Source organism: Myotis lucifugus, unplaced genomic scaffold (assembly GCF_000147115.1).
Source record: "Myotis lucifugus unplaced genomic scaffold, Myoluc2.0 scaffold_88, whole genome shotgun sequence".
In the NCBI taxonomy this organism is placed as follows: domain Eukaryota; kingdom Metazoa; phylum Chordata; class Mammalia; order Chiroptera; family Vespertilionidae; genus Myotis; species Myotis lucifugus.
Window position 1 is genome coordinate 3,405,986 of NW_005871136.1, and position 19,177 is coordinate 3,425,162.

The 19,177-nt window shown below is 40.4% G+C and overlaps 1 protein-coding gene and 1 pseudogene across 1 annotated transcript in view; one reads left to right on the top strand and one right to left on the bottom strand.

Annotated features, from left to right (window-relative positions):
* HYDIN (HYDIN, axonemal central pair apparatus protein) overlaps positions 1-19,177 on the top strand; it is a 330,325-nt gene that overhangs the window by 66,413 nt on the left and 244,735 nt on the right. The window contains exons 4-7 of the mRNA XM_023756097.1: positions 1,778-1,903; positions 7,172-7,291; positions 10,482-10,616; positions 18,933-19,132. Of these exons, the coding sequence (XP_023611865.1) occupies positions 1,778-1,903; positions 7,172-7,291; positions 10,482-10,616; positions 18,933-19,132 (581 nt within the window). The remainder of the gene's footprint in view (positions 1-1,777; positions 1,904-7,171; positions 7,292-10,481; positions 10,617-18,932; positions 19,133-19,177) is intronic.
* LOC106697610 lies at positions 6,365-6,929 on the bottom strand (annotated as a pseudogene).

Sequence of the window (19,177 nt, forward strand, 5' to 3'; positions counted from 1 at the left end):
ATTGAATTATAAATTACATGCTATAGGAAATTTCAATAACAACTTACAATGTTAGATATAGTATGCATGACATTTTAAAAACGAGTCTCAAGTTACATTTTAATTAGAAAAATATATTATTCTCTTTTGTGGTGCTTATGGTTTCATATTTAAGGTAACTCCTGACTTTTTTGCTTATAAGACTATATTATTATTATTATTTAATCCTCATCTGAGAAGGATATTTTTCCATTGATTTCCAGAGAGAGTGAAAAAGAGAGAGGAGGGGGGAGAGAGAGAAACATTGATGTGAGAGAGACACATTAATTGATTGGTTGCCTCCCGCCTGTGCCAGTACGAGGAACCTGCAACCAAGGTACATGCCCTTGATTGGAAATCGAACCCACAACCCTGCAGTCCACTGGCCAACAATCTAACCACTGAACAACCCGGCCAGGGCTCAACTTTGTTATTTTTATTTAAATCACAGCACAGCTGATACCTCTTAACATTTTAGTATTCTAATATGGGTTCCAATAAAAAAAAAACCCTTAAAAAACCAAGTTAGAAGCTATATTAGAAATAATACCTTCATTTAAATGGATTAAATCACAGAAAATAATTTCATAGGGAATTTGAAAAGCATTGATTTTTAACCCAAGGCAAAACAAATCAGCTAAATTATATTACTGTGATTGTATTTCAAAGTCTTGGCATATACTGAAGCATTACGTGGCTGCCAATGACTGTGATCTCCTTGCAGCTAATGTGGGCCCTGGGTGATGGAAATGCTCTGCATCTTGGCCGTATCAGGGTCAATATCCTGGTTGAGATACTGTACTGTAGTTTTGCAAGACACTAACTTTGGGGGAAACTGGGCAAATGGTACCTGGTTCCTCTTGGTATTATTTCTTACAACTAAACTGCATGCAAATCTTAAAATTACAAATTTAATTTAAAAAACACTTTCCTATAATTCAATCAATCAACCAATCAATCAGTAAAATAAAGTAGGTTCTGGAAATAACGTAAACATCCCAGCACAACAACAGCTGCGTAATAGTGACTGTTCCTGGATAACTAAGCCCTTGTTCTGTTATTTAAATGACAAACGGTAGGTTACGTTTTCTTCCCCTCCTAACTTTAGAAAGTGTCCAAAGCATTTTGTGTTCTCATTTGGGTATGTGAATAGGACTGGCTGCCAGAGCTGATGATTGGCTTAGATCTCTTTTAAACCAAGGTCTAAATGCACTTGTGTGATTTCTAAAAAGTTCAAACTTGTTTCTAAGCAGTGTAACCGCACTTCCCGAATCCTGTCCATTTTGTATGGTTACTCTTTAACCTTAATTAACCTGATAGTTGACGTTGTAATTTCAGTTGAGAAATAGATGTGTTTCAAACTTACCTCTGAAGCCTGAAAGTGATTTTAGAAAGTTAGGGCTTTATGTTCAGATGCCTCTTCCCAGCATAAATGTTAAGCTCTTTGGACATGTTCCTGTGCAATATCTTGACTCCCTCTCCCTCCCCCCACTCCCCAAGTTCCTTTGTATGACTCCTTCAAGCTCATAAGGAAACAGTAACTACCTGTCATTTCAAATTACTTGCAAAGAGCTCAAAAGGACATGGCTACTTCTCTTGTATTATTTAGTTACTTTAAATATTTTATAAGGGAACTTAGTGGCATTCCAGAATTATCCTGAAAGCTGAAAACACAAATTATTCATTACTGGAACTTATGAAAACACTTTTTCAGGTTAGCCATTTATGAATCTTTGGCTCCTGTTGTTTTAAATTCTAGCTAACACCGTCGGAGTTCCTGAAGGAAATGTCCCTGACCACAGAACAGAGACTGGCAAATACACGGTTGATGTGCCGACCACAGATCATCGAACTTTTAGATATGGGGGAAGCAACACATCAAAAGGTAGCTACTTTCTGTTTTACTAGCATTTGTCTTACTAGCATGGAAAGTAGGCACTGGTATAATGTGAACATCCCCCCCCCCCCCCATTGCTTTTTTAAAGAGAGGGGAAGGGAGGGAGAGAGGAGGGGAGGGAGGGAAGGAAGGAGGAACAGAGAGAGAAAGAGAGATGTGAAATAGATACATTGATTGGTTGCCTCCCCCACATGCCCTGACCAGAGCTGGGGATCAAACCTGTAACCCAGGTATGTGCCCTTGACCGAGAATTGAACCTCTGACCCTCCAGTGCACAGGAGATGCTCTAACCATAGAGCAACACTGGCCAGGGCATAATGTGAACATTCTTGAACATAATGTGAACAGTCACTAAGTAATAGTTATTTTTTTCTGGGCCAATCTGTTATTAGTTTGCTTAACACATTCTTTTTCTTCCTCTGTTGATCTTGATACGGAGATTTGATATGGAGAGAATTATAGTCAATTAGTACAAATAACTTTTGACTACTCACATTTCTTTCTTAGCTACTTCTGGACACTGTTGTTCGCAGATTAGGAGTAATTCCAAGAATTATATTAGCCAAGCCTAATTAAGTTATGTTCTTAGCACAAGAAATCCCTCCTTACCTGAGCTGTCATCACTAGAAGAAATGAAAGTGAAATTATTAAAGTAGGCATTTGTTGTATATTCTGGCTCATCCTATATAATAAAAGGGTAATATGCAAATTGACCCTAAAGGTGGAATGACTGGGAATGACCCGTCTCTGTGATGCCACTGACCACCAGAGGGCAGAAGCTCAACGCAGGAGCTGTCCCCTGGTGGTCAGTTTGCTCCCATAGTGGGAGCTCTGCTCAGCCACAAGCCAGGCTGACAGCTGCAAGCACATCCTAGGCAGCGCTAAAGATCCCGCCTCCTAGGCAGCGCTAAAGATGTCCAACTGCCACTTAAGCCTGCTCTCTGGCCTAAGCCAGCAGGTGGACATCCCCCTAGGGTTCCTGGATTGTGAGAGGGTGTGGGCCCGGCTGAGGGACCCTCCCCACCCCAGTGCATGAATTTTCATGCACCGAGAATAGTTATTCTAACATGTTTTTATATTTTAATATAAACCATATATTCTAGGTTTTAGGAGCATATCATTATAAAATGAAGTCTTTGTTTCTTACTTTTTAATTAACTTCTTGAATTATATGCTTCACTTTTTATGTAGAAATGATGGTACGAACTTCCATCAGTTGAACTGCTGGAGATCAACCTCCTCTCAGAGGGTTCCTCACTCTCCCAGAGAGTTTTTCAGGCTTATTTTCTGCATGATGAATGAGTCCCTGAGGCTCTTTTGCTCTGCTCTTGCTAAAATACCACTGCCTCCCCTGTCAGTGGTATTTTTATGTAGATCCCGGTCAAGGATCTACATAAAAATTTCCTCTTCCTCTGAGCCCTGCTAGCTTTAATTATTATTTATTCTCTTCCCCATAACCACACTCTAACTTTGAGGGCAGGGAACATGGCTTTTCCCAAAGCTAATTTATCCTAATTAAGGGCTATTTGCTCCTTTCCCATAGCATAACTAGGACCAGACTGTGTGTGTTTTTCTATATATACTTCTTTTGTGTGTGTTTTCATGTATTTTGACTCCTGCTATGAAGAATGAGGAAAGAAGTATAGTACATCTCATCTTCTCTTTCTTTTCTTAACCCTGCTGGTTATTTTTACTTTATTTTCAGGAGTTTCATTTTTCTCTTAGTTGGATGACAGTCATCCTCTACTAACTTCTTCAAGAAGAGCTTATGGAAGTGATTTCCCTGGTTTTATATGTTTGATAATATTTGCCTGTGGCCTTTCTACTGAATTGCAGTTTTGTTAGGTATAAAATTCTTGGGTCACATATTTTTTCCATAAGAGCTTTGCAGGCATTTTCCTCACAACATTTTGGCTTTAAATAATGACATATAAAGGTATGAAGCCAGCTTGATTTTCCCCAAGATAAAAGAAGGATATTTTAATCTTTTAGGTTGTATGCCCAAAGATTGTTTATTTTTATTTAATGTCCAATAATTTTATTAGTTGTACCTTTGTATTATTTCTAGAAAGTTTTCTTGTTCATGCCATTTTGGGTTCCTTTCCTTAGGAATATCAATTATGAACATGTTGGACCTTCTTTGTCTGCCCTTCTACATCTTCTATGTCTCCTCTAATCCATTTTTAACTTTCTGTTCATTTTCATTTCATTGTAGTTACATATACCAGGTTATCTTCTGTGTCCCTTACTTTGAGTTTTATGTATGTGTATTTCTAATAAAACTCATTCTTTCTATTTTATTTATTTATTTTTAATTCTTTATTCTTAAAAGTATTATATATGTCCCCCCTCCCTTTCCCCCTTTGACCCTCTCTAGCCCACCCCTCCCCCCTCCCCAGGTCTTCAGCACCTATTGTTTGTGTCCATGGACTATGCATATATGCATACAACTTCTTTGGTCACCTCCTGCACTGGCCTCTACCAGGGCTGGGGAACCTGCAACTGAGGTATCCTTTGCTTTTCCAGATAAATTTTATAATCACCTTTTTAATTTCAAAAAAAATTTACTGGGAATTTTTTATTGGATTGCATGGATTTTTATATCAATCTGGGGAGTAGTTGACATTCTTAAAGTATTGAGTCTTTCAATTCATAAACATGATATATATTCTTGTATTCTTGTAGGTCTTTAAAAAGTCTTCTTAGTGATATTTTAGTTTGTTTGGATAAAGGTCTTGTATATATTTCATTGGACTTATTCCTATGTATTTTATGTTTTGGGATGCTACTTTAAATGGTATTGTTTATAAATTTAATTTCTTAAATGTTCCTAGATAGTACATAGAAGTATAATTATTTTTTGTATGTTGATCTTATACTTAGTGACCTTGATAAATCATGGATTAATTCCAGTATTTTATCTAGTTGGTTATTTTGAATTTTCTAAATAAACAATTTTTTCTTCTGGGGAAAATGACAATTTTGTTTCTTTTTGATTAGTTTTGAATGTTGAATTTCTGAGATAAACCCAACGTAGTCATGATGTATTATTCCTTTTAGATATTGTGGGTTTTAGTTTGCTAATGTTTTGTTTCTTTTTTTGAATCTATGGTTCATGAGTAACATTGACCTATCATTTTTCCCTTTTCCTACTGTCTTTCTTAGGTTTATGACAGTTGTGTTAACATCATCAATTGAGTTGGAAGATAGTTAATTTTTGTTTTTCTTTCCTTTGGTAGAAATTTTATAATATTTGAGTCACATCTTCTTTAAATGTTTGCTAGAATTTGCTTGTAAAGTTATTAGGGCCAGAATATTCTTTATGAAAGGTTTTACTTACAAATTCACTATCTCTAATAGGCATAGAACTATTTTAACTTTCTATTTCGTCTTGTGCTAATTTTGATAAATTGTATTTTTCTAGGAATTTTTACTTTTTATCTAACTTTTCACATTTATTGACATAATATCCATTTATTATCTTCCTTCGTTTAGGTTCTGTAGTAACGTCCCTATTTTCATTATTTAATGAGCTCTTTGTACCTTCTGTCTTATTTTTTAAATCAGATTCACTAAGTATTTTATTAATTTTATTAGTCTTTTTAAAGACAACTTTTGGCTTTGTTGTTATATAGTATAGTTACTTTCCATTTCATTAATTTCTGCTATTGTTTTTGTTATCTCGTTTTTTATTTGTTTGGGTTTTTATTTTTTAACTAGAGGCCCGATGCATGAAATTTGTGCAAGGGGCTTGGCCCTCCTAGCCCCGGCTGCCTCGGCCCTCGCAGCCCTGGCTTTGTCTGGAAGGTCCTCTGGACAGTCGTTCCGCTGTTCAGCCTTTTGGTCAATTTGCATATTTTGCTTTTATTATTGTAGATGTTTGCTATTGATTTTCTAAATTACTGAGGTGGATGCTTACATTTTTGGTTTTCAAAATGTGTTTCAAGATGCCTCAGGGTACAGCCATAAAATTTCAGGGCATCATGGAATATTCTGGATTTTTAAGGAAATATGGCAGTACTCAAAACTTGTTGGATAGTATACAGGCTATTAGTTTGAGGTAATTCATAGTTCAAATATTAGATTATACCATCTTTTTAGCTCTTTAGTGCCTCCAAGGAGGTATTTGCTGACATAACATTTTTTTGTTATTCTCATAGTAGAATTGGTACAAATTACCTTATTCATCATTACCAGAAATGGAAGTTTTGGATTAGTGTTCTAATTAGTCTCTATTATCTATAATAATAAAAGCATAATATGCTAATTAGACTGGATGTCCTTCCTGATGAAGCCAGGGCTGCGAGGGAAGCCCGAGTCCCGGGTGCCGGAGGGAAGCTGGTGCCGGCAGCTGGGGGAAGGAAGGCCTACTCTTGCATGAATTTCATGCATTGGGCCTCTAGTTTATTTATAAATGATCTTTAATTGAAGTATTTTCCTCTGTAGTTCTTAACTATCCAGACAGCGTTGTACTGCCTCACTGTTGATGTCATCTATGATGTCATGTGAGTGGCAGCCATCAACATTGCAGCCCACAGTCTGGGCAGTCCTCAGGATCTCTTGAATGGTTCCAGAGAATTCTCTGGCTAAAGATCAGTGCTGCATCTGTCTTGCAATGTTGACAATCTCATCAATGTCCACTGTACATAATGTTTTTTGCTTCTTTCTACCTCTTGGAGGTTCTTTGAGGCCTTTGATGATCAGGGCAGAGGCAGAAGGTACCACCTCCACCTGGGCCTCTCTGTTCTGAATGGTCCGTTTCATTGTAATCCTCAGACCCTTCCAATCACCTTCTGCTTTGGCGATTTCATTAGCAAATATTTTCTGGAGGCAGGCCCAGGGGGCCTCTCTTGGGAACCAGGGCAGACATGGCACTGACCTCCCCACTGGTGCAACTCAAGTATATGACTTTGACCTCGTTGGGGTTGCATTTTGGCAGCATGTTGGAGGCGACTGGTGTCCGATGAACCTGGATTTTGGACCAAAGAAAGTTGTACCTAAGCCTCCTCTGAGCTGAAAGCAGAAAGCTAGCCCCTATTTTTTTAAATGAGGACCAAAACTTCTTTTTTTGTATTAAAGAAGTTGATGAAATAACCTTAACAATTATACCAATTATTGTTCATAGTAATCACCCCTTTTTGAGTGTTCCTTTTGTTGTTAGTATTAATATTCATAGACCTATATAGTCTTTTCTTATTTTCCCTAATCATTTTTGCATTGTGTGATTCTATGATTAATTTACTTTTTCAACTAAAGTTTTCAGATATTGACCTGGACCAGGCATTATTCCAGCCCTTTCCATCAGAAATTATATTTCAGAACTACACTCCCTGCGAAGTCTATGAAGTTCCATTGGTTTTGAGGAACAATGATAAAGTGAGTATGTTTGATGCGATGGCTATATCTTTCATGGATACATAAGAAGGAGCAAATTACATTGGGATCATGTAGGATCTTAGATAAATTCTTAAAGACCTAGGAAAATAGATGAAAACATACCCATTGACTGTAGGCTTAATGAAGACAAGACTCTTTTGGTTGGTTTGTTGCTATATGTATGTTCAATCCCTGGGCAGTGCCCAACAAATAGAAAGCTCCCGACGTGCACTAACGTTTTCTTGAATAAAGGATTGGCTAGATGAATGTCATGAAGTTCTCGTGTGACCAGTGGGCTAGGCTTTCATTTAAGACAGGGTGATTACTATTCATGCTTACATACCTTGCTTTAGAGCCTCCCTAATTGAAGGTGTAAACTCATCTGAATTGCGGTTATTCAGCCAATGCTTTTATATTCTACAAATTGTATTTTTTTAAATTAAAAAAATGGATATCTCTTTCCCCCTTTTCTTTCTCCCTCTTTTTACCTCAGAAGACTTTAGATTTTTTGTTTACAGATAGCTTTGGGCAGCTTCTCTCACTGTTTATACCTTGTCACTTTGTGGTTGCAACTGAGGATTTCTTCTCCATCCTATGCCTTTTTCTTCAGAGATAATTAGGGTTTATTTTTTAAAAAGATACTAAATGCCTGAAGATTTCCTTGACATATAATGATTATGGAAAAAAAAAAGAATTAGGCTGGAGGTCAGCATAAGGCACAGGTAGGTATGAAAAGTAATCAGATAGGGAGGAAAGGTCTCTGAGAGATGCTAAAGTTTAGGTGTAAAGACAATTAAAAAATACGTATAGAATCTAAGAATGTGGAGGCAAATTCTCACTAACCAAGGGAATTCTCCTGACCGAGGGAAGATAAGTAAAGACTATGCAAGAATCCAAGGCAATGGGAAGACTTGCAGGTATATTTGGCACAGTAGCTCATTAAATGAATCAGTGATGCTTCAAAGATCAGTGGGATGATTTAGTGACAGCAAAGCCAGGCCCTGGAAAAAAAGGGCATATTTTGTTTTTTGCTGCAGGAGTGTTAGCAAGAGAAGCTCAAGGGATAGAAGCTGAAGTGTAGGCACAGAGAAGAAAAAGAACCCAGGTGTTCAGGATTATGTTCCTAGACCTTAAGAAGAGATATATTGCATAGACTTTAGGACTCTCTCTTTTCAGATAGGGCTGCCAAATAATTTAGTTTCTCACTTCCAGTTCTCTTTTTCCCTTTCTACATTACTTTTTCTTTACTTTTGCCTGAGTTTTCTTAGGCTTTGAAAGCCAGAGAGGAGATAGTCTAAGTCTTCATTAGGTTGAGGGGTAGTTGGGGCCACTCTTCCCTGGCCCTAAACAAGAAAGGCATGCCAGTTGGTTTATATGGACAAGTCAATGATAAGGGGCATGTGTAAGTTTTACTGCCAAAGGTCACTCGATTCTCATGGATAACCCGAGAGCTCTTGGTAAGATGCTGCTAGAGGGTTGGACCCCATGAAAGGATGGTTCTCATCTAGGGAAATTCAGCCAGCAACAAGCAGGCAGATTTCTCTGTGCCAGGCAGGCTTGTTTCTGGGCAAGTTACTCCCAGGGCCCTTTCTTACACTAGATGCCTGATATAAGCCTACTTCTCTACTTCCTAGGTTCATGGACACTTAAGGAACCACGGAGATCTATTTGGGCACCGTGCCACTCACCTTTTATTGGCTTCCTCACTGGCACGGAATGCAAAGACATAGCCTGTTTGGTCATTATTTGTCTCTCTCTCTCTCAAACACACAAGTTGAAAGTAAGCCATGAACACTCCACAAGCCACAACATGATTCTACTTTGGATACAATAATAATCAGCCAGACTCCAGAGGCAGACAGATCTGGGTTCAGATTCCAGTTGTCTCCCAGCTGCAGACCTTGGGCAAGTCATGGGCCATGGGGATAATTATAATACCCATCTCAAAAGGTTGTTCGGAATAGTGAATGAGATACCGAGTGTATGCAGTTCAGTGCTTGTCACGTCGTAAGCACTATGCCATTATTACTTTTATTATTATTATATTAGTGTTACTGTTGTTTTCCTTCCTAATTTTTAGTTCACAGTTATGCTGTTATTGAAGTATTCCCAGCAAGCTTACACAGTATCACTTAACACATCATAAATGTCAGGGCACATTTCCCTTATCTCTGTGAGTTTGCACACATCTCTTCCTTATCTCTTCACCCTCTGAATTCTCTTTGCATTTCTTCTCCCCTTTCCCATCTGGTGACAGCTTTGAGAGGTGGTGGGAGGTCTTTTTCCCTCCCGTTTCACCTGAGGCATCTGAGTCAGACTTGACTATAGTTAACTTTCCTTCTGCCCACTTCAGTCTTTAAAAAAAACAATCCTGTCTCCCTTTCCTAGTGTCCCTAGAACCTCCACCCCTGACCACCCTCATTCTCCTCATGACTGCATTTCCTTTATTGCTTGGGCTAACTGAGATAGAGCTACTACTCTAGGCAAGGCAAGCAAGGCAGAGAAATAAGACTTTAAAAGAATAAAACTGTTTGAAGCTGTTGGGAGACTGGCCTTGGGAACATTATACTGTTTTCTTTGTTCTTGCTTCCCCATGGTGTTTACTTAGGACAATCTCATAGAGAGGAAGGCGGAGTTAGGCTGGGACTTGACTTGAACACCCTTGCTCGGTGAAGCTGTGGCAATAGGGCAAGTGCCTGGTTCTTCATCTGTAGAAAGGGGGTCATAGTGTAGCTCAAAGTTGATTGGGAGGGTTAAGCGACACCTCATGTGCAGTGATGGTCCATAGCAGGAGTGCAGCAAGTGTGGTTTCTTCTCCCAGAGCAATTCTCAGATGTTGGGAAATCCAGCTCAACTCGGCTGTGTGAGTGCGGTCTTGGCAGTTGGTCTCTGAAGATAGTCACATTTAAATAATAAAATGAACAAAGACTTAAAATAACAATAAAATGAGTAATAATAATGTTCATGAAATTTAAAGTTAAAATGCATTGAGTGCTTACTTTGTGTAAGACACTGGGATAGAGGTAGGGCCTGTCATCTCCTATTACAGTTGATGAAACTGAAGTTTAGACCTGACCAAGGTCGCCTGGCTAGCGGGTGGTAGATGGAGATTTCATGTTTACCTACGAGGCCTGCACTTTCCCTTCTGCACTTTCACACGCACAGTCATCGCTCTATGTTTTTCTTGCAGATCCCAAGGATGGTAAAAGTTATTGAGGAAAGCTCACCGTACTTCAAAGTAATCAGCCCCAAAGACATTGGCCACAAAGTAGCTCCAGGAGTGCCATCCATATTCCGAATCCTCTTCACTCCAGAGGAGAACAAGGTAACGGCAGTGCTGGCAAGAAATTGGTTGCATGCTTTCACTAGCAGTTTGCAATTGAGGCATTAAGGAAGTGGTGGTTGGTTTTGGTGTTGGTGTTGGTATTGGTATTGTTAGTAGGGGTATTAGCTGTATTGGTTGTGGTGTTGGTGGTAGTGATATTGGTTTGATGATGGTAGTTGTGTTGTTGATGGTTTTGGTGGTGGTGGTAGTAGCTGGTGGCAGGTGGTGGTGGTGGTGGTGGTGGTGGTGGTAGTGATATTGCTGTTTGTGGTATTGGTGGTGGTGGTGTTGATGGTGTTACTGTTGTTGGTGGTGGTGTTGAGAGGAGTGATAAGACTGGGTGAGAGGAGGGGATGGCATTCCACTGGGAATGAGGATACAATTGTCAAGGAGTGTTGAGGGCTTATATGAGCTGTAAGTAGCCAGGATGTAAAGAAGGGTAAACCTTCTAACCCTCCTCTCCTTCTCCCCCAGCACCTACCTCAGCATATTTATATTTGACTGTACAGTTAGAGGGATACCAAAAAGGAAAAGGTGTGGTCCAGATGCGGTGAGCTAAGGCAAATGGCTTCTTGGAAGTTTGGGATCCTAGCTATTACATTCCTCTGCCCCAGATTCTAACTAGTTTAGGAAAGAGACCTAAGATCCAAATATTGATCACAGTATCAGTCTAATTAATGGTAAAAAATGTGGCCAGACCTGAGGCCTAGAAGGGGCTTCCTCCTGTTTGCCTGGAAAGGGATTGGTAGATAATTGGGCCCTGGTGAAGGGCTGACCTCACTGATAGCTCCGTCCAAGGAGGAGTGGAGAAGCTATAGCTTAGAGCATGTGTACACAGGCAGGATGGAAAGAGCCTGAATTCAAAAAGAGGCCATTTCCCCTGAGCACCACGGAGCGGTGGGGAATAGAACCCATCCTTAGGCTCTCGCTTGAAGGAATTCCAGTTCCTCCCAGAAGGAAGGACCAGCTAAGGGGGAATGAGAGAGGAGGCTTTCTCCCTAACCCTTCTCCAAGAGCACAAAACTGTGGGTTGAATTTTCCTCTATATGGACCAAAGTGGGGACTTACGGGTTTTACCTGCATGATCAAAGGAGTTAGGACAAAAAATAAGGTTTAAATAGGCATAACAAAATATCAGGTTATATATAACTAGAGGCCCGGTGCACGAAATTCATGCACTTGGGGAGGGGGCGTCCCTCAGCCTGGCCTGTACCCTCTCGCAGTCTGGGAGCTTTCGGGGATGTCCGACTGATGGCCTAAGCCAGTGATGGTGAATGATGGCGAACCTATGACACGCGTGTCAGAGGTGACACGCGAACTCATTTTTTTGGTTGATTTTTCTTTGTTAAATGGCATTTAAATATATAAAATGAATATCAAAAATATAAGTCTTTGTTTTACTATGGTTGCAAATATCAAAAAATTTCTATATGTGACACGGCACCAGAGTTAAGTTAGGGTTTTTCAAAATGCTGACACGCTGAGCTCTAAAGGTTCGCCATCACTGGCCTAAGCTGTCAGTCAGACATCCTTAGTGCTGCCGTGGATGCAGGAGAGGCTCCCGCCACCACTGCTGCACTTGCAGAGCCGTGAACCTGGCTCAGGGCTTCTGGCTGAGTGGTGCTCTCCTTATGGGAGTGCACTGACCACCAGGGGGGCAGCTCCTGCATTGAGCATCTGTCCCCTGGTGGTCAGAGCGCGTCATAGTGACCGGTTGTTTCCGCCGTTCAGTCGATTTGCATATTAGCCTTTTATTAAATAGGATGTTAATAGTGTTCGTGACATGTCATTATGGTTGGAATCAAAAGAGCACAACGGGGTCCGAGAGAACTAGATTTAAATCCTTGCTTCTCCATCACTAATACTTATTAGCTGCTGTCAATGTCATTCCCCATATTCTTGTTTATTGCTATTGTTTCTACTTTTCTGGAGAGCAGGGATGGAGAATTTAAAATGTGATCTGCCAAGTATGTATCACTGTAGCGAGTGGTTCGAAATTCCATTATAATAAATAACACTGCAATTCTTACTTTGCCAATTTGTAATGTCACTATTTCTCGGGCTGTGCTTGTGGACCTGGCATTTTGTTTGGGGTCCTGTTGAAATATATGAAAAGATAAATAGCTCCAGAAGTAATGTCCTTTGTTAAGTGCGATTGAAGTTCTTGTTTTTCCTTGAGGCTCTATATCTGAATAGTAACTGATAAGAGAACAGCACCTGGATTTAGTTTGAGTGTCAAATTCCCACACTGACATTTCTGTAGGAAGCCGAGCATAAGCCGATTATAAGCCTTTGTGCATCTTGCAATAGAAAGCTTGCTGGACCTGAGGAGTTGGCTTTCCTTAATTTTTTTCTGTGCTGGAGAAAATATGTCTTCTGTTGGATAAGCATTGTTCTCCCTGCAGGTAGTCTGCCTGAGAAAAGGACACAAGGAACTTTCTGAGGAGGTGGAATGTTCTAGATCGTGATAGGTGTGTGGGTTGTGTGGATAAACTCATTTGTCAAAATTGCACATTTAATACTTATGCTTTCCAATATATCTAAACTTTACCTTGAAACTATAGACATATAATAATAGTAGAGGGGGAGTTGGATTGAGGTACAGAGAAAGCCAGAGTGGCAGGATATGAGTAATTGTTGAATCTGGTGATGGGTACGTGGGATGTGTTATACTATTCTTTGTATATGTGTTCTTTGTATATGATTTAAGTTTTCCCCAATCAAAGGCTGAAAGAAAAGAGAGTTTTTATTACTGCTTATCTACACAGCAAATACATAATTGAAATGTATGTTAGGCACGTGTGTATTTACCTTATAAATATGGAATGCTAACATTCCGTTGAGGATTACTACTTGGCTGTATTTTGTGGCTGCTTATTTTACTCCCAGGTTTTTTACTCCCTATTACCATTCCATTTCACCAACATTGCGTGTTTGCTGGGAAACCCCTGGATAAATTCTAACTGCTGTTTTACTGTTTCTTCTTCTAAGTATCTGAAAGTTATCAAAGGCTACAAGCGTGTACGCAGAGGCATAAAATGAGAATAATGGCTCCCTAGAGAAATGCAATGATCTCATTTTGCGTACATTAAGATTTTGTTTTGGATATGGGCTCGAAGCTATAATATGATTTACAGAATTTGTTTTTCTAAGGGCATAGTGATTCCTCCTTTTGCTGACTAAGACTGATGGCGTGTGTGTGGAGAAGCTCTTGCTGCTACTTTTGCTTTATTTTTTTTTTGCAAAGATCCTCTTACACTTGCACCATCAGCAGTGTTTCCAGTCCCTGGGCATCCACATTTCCACTCTGACGGTTGGAAAGCCGACAGGGCCATGCACAGGATGGCCAGCTGGGGTTAGTCATGCTGTCTTTAGTGCTGCTCCAGAATGTAGCAGAGGACTAACTGGAGCCAGATTTATTTTAGGAAAAATAAAAGTTCATCTTTTCACTGTGTCATTTTTTCTTCAGTTGGCCAAATTGATAGCCAACGTACATATGTATTTTCCCTCCTTATCCCCTGCTGATCTGAGCACGCTCCATTCTCATTTACCCTCCTCACATCTGGAGGGTGAGATATGTAAATTGCAGCGTGCCATCGCTTAATAGGCCAGTCCCCTTTCAATCAGATTTTCAGCACCCATGTATATTAGCATGTCAGAGATGATAATGCAATTCACATTTTCCCCCTGTCATCTATTTAATCTGGCCTCCTAGGGATTGAACTTGTTAAGAATGCCAAATACCCAGATAACAGGTGCAGCAAATTTACTTCAGCTTTCCTTATCTCTTCTCACACAGACTTTAAAATAATGATTGGATATGTTATTAATCGAATAATCCTAGTGTACATGTCATCCTATCTAATAAAGAGGGAATATGCTAATTGACCCTTATGCCATCGCAAAGATGGCGGCACCCACAGCCAATAAGGAGGGAATATGCTAATTGACTGCCACGCCCTCAAAGATGGCAGCACCCACAACCACAAGATGGCAGTGCCCAGTCTCCTCAGCCCCACTGGGGCGCCTGCCTCTGGAGTCCCCCAGTCCCCTCAGCCCCCCAGCTGCCCAGGGCGGGCCCAAGGTGCAGGCAAACCTTGAATGGCAGCTGCCCAGCCGCCCAGGGCCGGCTGAGGCTTGTGCTGCCGGCAGTGGCAGCAGCAGAGGTGTGATGAGGGCGTTGCCTTCCCCTGATCACCGGGTTGCCTCCTGCACCTGAGAGCTCCTGGACTGTGAGAGGGGGCAGACTGGGCTGAATTTTCATGCACTGGGCCTCTAGTTGAAATATAATAGTCAATGCTGTCATAATACCACAAAATTCTGGAGCCTGGCATTTTTCTTGACTTCTTAAATTTGTATATTTACTATGAAAAGGTGTTTGAAAAATAATAGGCTTTTGCAGTAAAGCAAAAATGGGTACTTTCTTGGGCTTAAGGAAGCATCTGTTTAACCACAGTGTTATCATAGGGAAATGGCTACAGCAAATAAAATGTGAAGTGATGCAATTTTATTGTTGTTATGTTTTAAGAAAACATCTAATTTATTGTCAAAACTGTTTTACTGATTTGTTACTGTGAAACTTAAAAAATGATGGCCCAAGAAAAATAGGAAAATGTTAACATGTTTAGTGTTATCTAAAATGGCAATAATGAAATATATTGCCAGCATTTTGAATTAAAGTTTAGATATCATAAAATTTTCCACAATCAACAATGTTTGTTGGCAAAAAAACGTTAAGGATTTTGTGTTCTTTCTGCCTGGAATTGGCCCTCTCTAGTTCTGTCTGGGTCACCCCTGTAACCCCAGTGCCTAGCACAGTGCCTGACACACAGGATGTGTGCAGTAAATATTCGTCAAGTGAGATAGGTAAGTAAAAGTTCATGTCAAGAAAATATAAATATGTGTTCTCAACTTGAGAATGGCCTACAGATGATAAAAGCAAAAAGCTTATAAAAAAGGGCTCAAATATCTTTTTGTGCCACAAGCATATTAGATGTTAACTTTCTTGTCATTTCAGCCAAGAGAAAGATGTCTGAGAGTCTTATATAAGAGGAGTGCTTCTCTCCATTTTTGTTTCATGTCATCCTTGAGTCATATCACTACTTTTTTAGCTTTCTGGACTTGATCAGTATCATTTTATAATAAGGCTAATATGATGAAGTTGGGAAATCTCTTAATGAAGAACTCTTGATACTTTAATACCCAAATAAAGATATTAAAAATAAGTAATATTGTCCTAGCTGGTTTGGCTCAGTGGATGGAGCATCGGGCTGGGGACTGAAGGGTCCCAGGTTCGATTCCAGTCAAGGGCACATGCCTGGGTTTCAGGTTCAATCCCCAATAGGGGAGTTCAGGAGGCAGCTGATCAATGATTCCCTCTCATCATTGATATTTCTCTCTCTCTCTCTTCCCCCTTCCTCTCTGAAATCAAGAAAAATATATTAAAAAATGAGTAATATTCTTTCACTCACTCTGCACCAGGCCCAGTTCTGTGAGCTGGGATCCTTAGGAGAACAGAACAAACTTGGGCCTTTCTGGAGCTTGTGCTCCACAATGAATAAACAAACATGCATATAATTTAATGTCAGGTATTGACCTGATAGAGAAGAGAGAGTGATGAGAGGGTCCTGTTTCCTTTCAATAGGAGAGTCAGGGAAGACTTGTCTGATGAGGTAACATTTGAGCAGAAAACTAAATCAAGCCATGCACATATCTGAGGGAAGATGTGTGGCTGGGAGAGGGCAGGTACAAAGGCCCTGCCACTGAAACATGCTGGGCAACAGAAGGCATGCGGCTGGAGCAGAGGACGCTGCTGTAAGAGCGTAGGAGACAAACTGCAGAGAGTGAGCGTCTTAGGAATCACGCAATGTAGGACAGGGAGCCATCTGAAAGTGTCCTATATAATAAAAGGCTCATATGCAAATTGTCCCCTCGACCAGGAGTTCAACCAGCAGTTTGACCAGGGCTCGGGGCCAGCTGGCCAACCGCCTGCGGCCCTTCCCCTCAGCCAGCCCAGCCCACGATCGTGCCCCTCCACCCCAATCCAGACCCCCACCCATGCACGAATTCATGCACTGGGCCTCTAGTTAAAATTATTTTTTGTTATGGAAGCTTTCACTCATTTGTACAAGTAGAGAGAACAGTAGGTAGGGTGAACTGTCTTCCCTCAGATTTTCAGGTTATCAGTGCGTGACCAATCTTACTTCATCGATCTGTTCCCTGCCCCAGAAGATTTGAAGCCAGCCCCATACATCATATTATTTCATCTGTAAATACTTCATTGTCTGTTTCTAAAAGATCAGAACCTTTAAAAAGTTAACATGGCCACAATACCATAACCACACCTAAAAACAATAGTTTAGGAGTGGGGAAAAGGCAGAAAGAGGATTGCCAGGGCTTAACCTCACTGGCTGTGCCCAACCTTGAATTCAGCCTTGAGAGGCCATTGCCTGAGCATTTAAAGGACAGAATTATTGCCATGTTTGCTCTCTCTCACGGAGCTAATATAAACTCAAGATTCATTCTTTTCACTTCTCAGAAAGCCACATCTGCCAATTTCATATCCTACTGCTGGTGTTTCAAAGTTAAGAGGAAAGGCATGTTGGAAGGAAGGCTAACAGACAAAAAGTGGATTGGACGTTTCATCTGGAGAGCACACGGGATAAAATTTTAGGATATAAAGTAAATTACGGCTGAGTCTCCTGTAGTAGAGGGGCCAGAGCTCCCTGCTCTGCCGCTAAGCACAGCGGAAGGGAGTTCATCAGCTGAAGTAATTGCTTAGCTCGCAGGCTAACGAAGCCTCCCCTGTCGTAACACCGGAATTAATTTTAGGCCAGCACAGTAATATAAATTGTATATTACATAATCTAATGTAGTCATATTAAATGTAGAACTCTAGAGACTGGAATACATTATCGAGGAGCTGTTGAAAGAATCTCTTCATAATCTTTTATGAGTGCATGAATTGATTATGAAAAAAAATACACAGTGGTGGGCAAAAGTAGGTTTACAGTTTGTATGGCAAAAAGACATGCAGGTTATGATTATTACAATGGCTTTAAACGCAAAAGGATATCACAATGGCACAGTGCACTTAGGTACAATCTATTAAGTGCTCCAGTTGCCGGCCTTCATTATTTACACATTCTTGTAGTCTTTGAATATCAGTGAACTGCCCGGCCAGTGTTGCTCAATGGTTGGGCGTTGACCCATAAACCAAGAGGTCATGGTTAGATTCCTGGTCAGACCACAGGCCTTGTTTGGGGCTTAATTCCAGTAGGGGGCGTGCAGGAGGCAGCTGATTGATGTTTCTCTCTCATTGATGTTTCTATCTCTCTATCCCTCTCCCATCCTCTCTTTCTAAAATCAATAAAAACATATTTTTTTAAAAAAGGAAAATCAGTAAAGAAACCTGAATGTCAGTGACCTGCAGGGTTAGCCCCACTGCCTCCTGAGGTCATTGAATTCAAACATACTTTTTTGCCCACCCCTGTATAATTCCAACCAAACTTCAAGTCTTCCTCATTTGGACATATGAAAAGGGTTGAAAACATCCTTGTGAATATTTCAGTTAGCTTCCTAAACTGTTCCCAGTTTCTTACAGAGCAAGGCAGAGAATATGTAAATATAGAATAAGATAGGACAAATTACTTTGGATTCAGCAGCAGCTTTTGTTCTTTCTCTCAAAGTCTCAGTTAACGTTAAGTCTCCACACCTGCCAGGAGCTTTCCAGTTTCTGATTCCCAACAAAACCTTTGCCTGCTAGGTTTGATCTCCTAAGAAACAATGAAAAACAACACTCACCTCTTTAGGATTCTGATGTAATCAGACAAGGCTGTTTCATTGTTGACTTCAGTGGGGTTTTCTAGGGTCAAATATGCTTAATGTAATTTGTGCTTCCCTATGTCTGGGTAACATAATTTTCAAGCCTGGCATTACCATCTAGAAACCAACTGGGGCCATCAATCTAACACATGTTAGAAGGCTGACTAGGCATGGTTAGAAGGAGGATGTGAGGGAACTGGTGTGAACCTCCTCTGATCTAAACACAAGTGTGCCACCCCCCACCCTCCCTCCCTAACATCTGGGAAACAAGAAACATAAGCTTTCTGTTAGCTTGTAGGCTTTAACACTTGAACTGCTCTCTCTGTTTGAAAAGAGTATCTCAATGAAAGTACAACTATAATTGTCTTGAGACAGTTTCATAGAATATATTAAATTTTTTTGCTAGATGCCTGGCATATGGCCATATTTCTTGCCCAGTTATCTTGATCATGTTGGTGTGTCCACAGATAATGATTGTACCTTCTCCTGTAGGATTACGCCCATATGTTGACCTGTGTGACCGAAAGAGAAAAATTCATCGTACCCATCAAAGCCAGAGGCGCTCGAGCCATCCTGGATTTTCCTGACAAGCTGAATTTTTCCACTTGCCCTGTCAAATACAGGACTCAGAAGATGCTGCTGGTCCGGAACATTGGCAACCGAGACGCTGTGTTCCACATCACAACTTACCGGTATGCATTCCTGCGGCTCTTGATTTTGATCCATGATAGCCACAT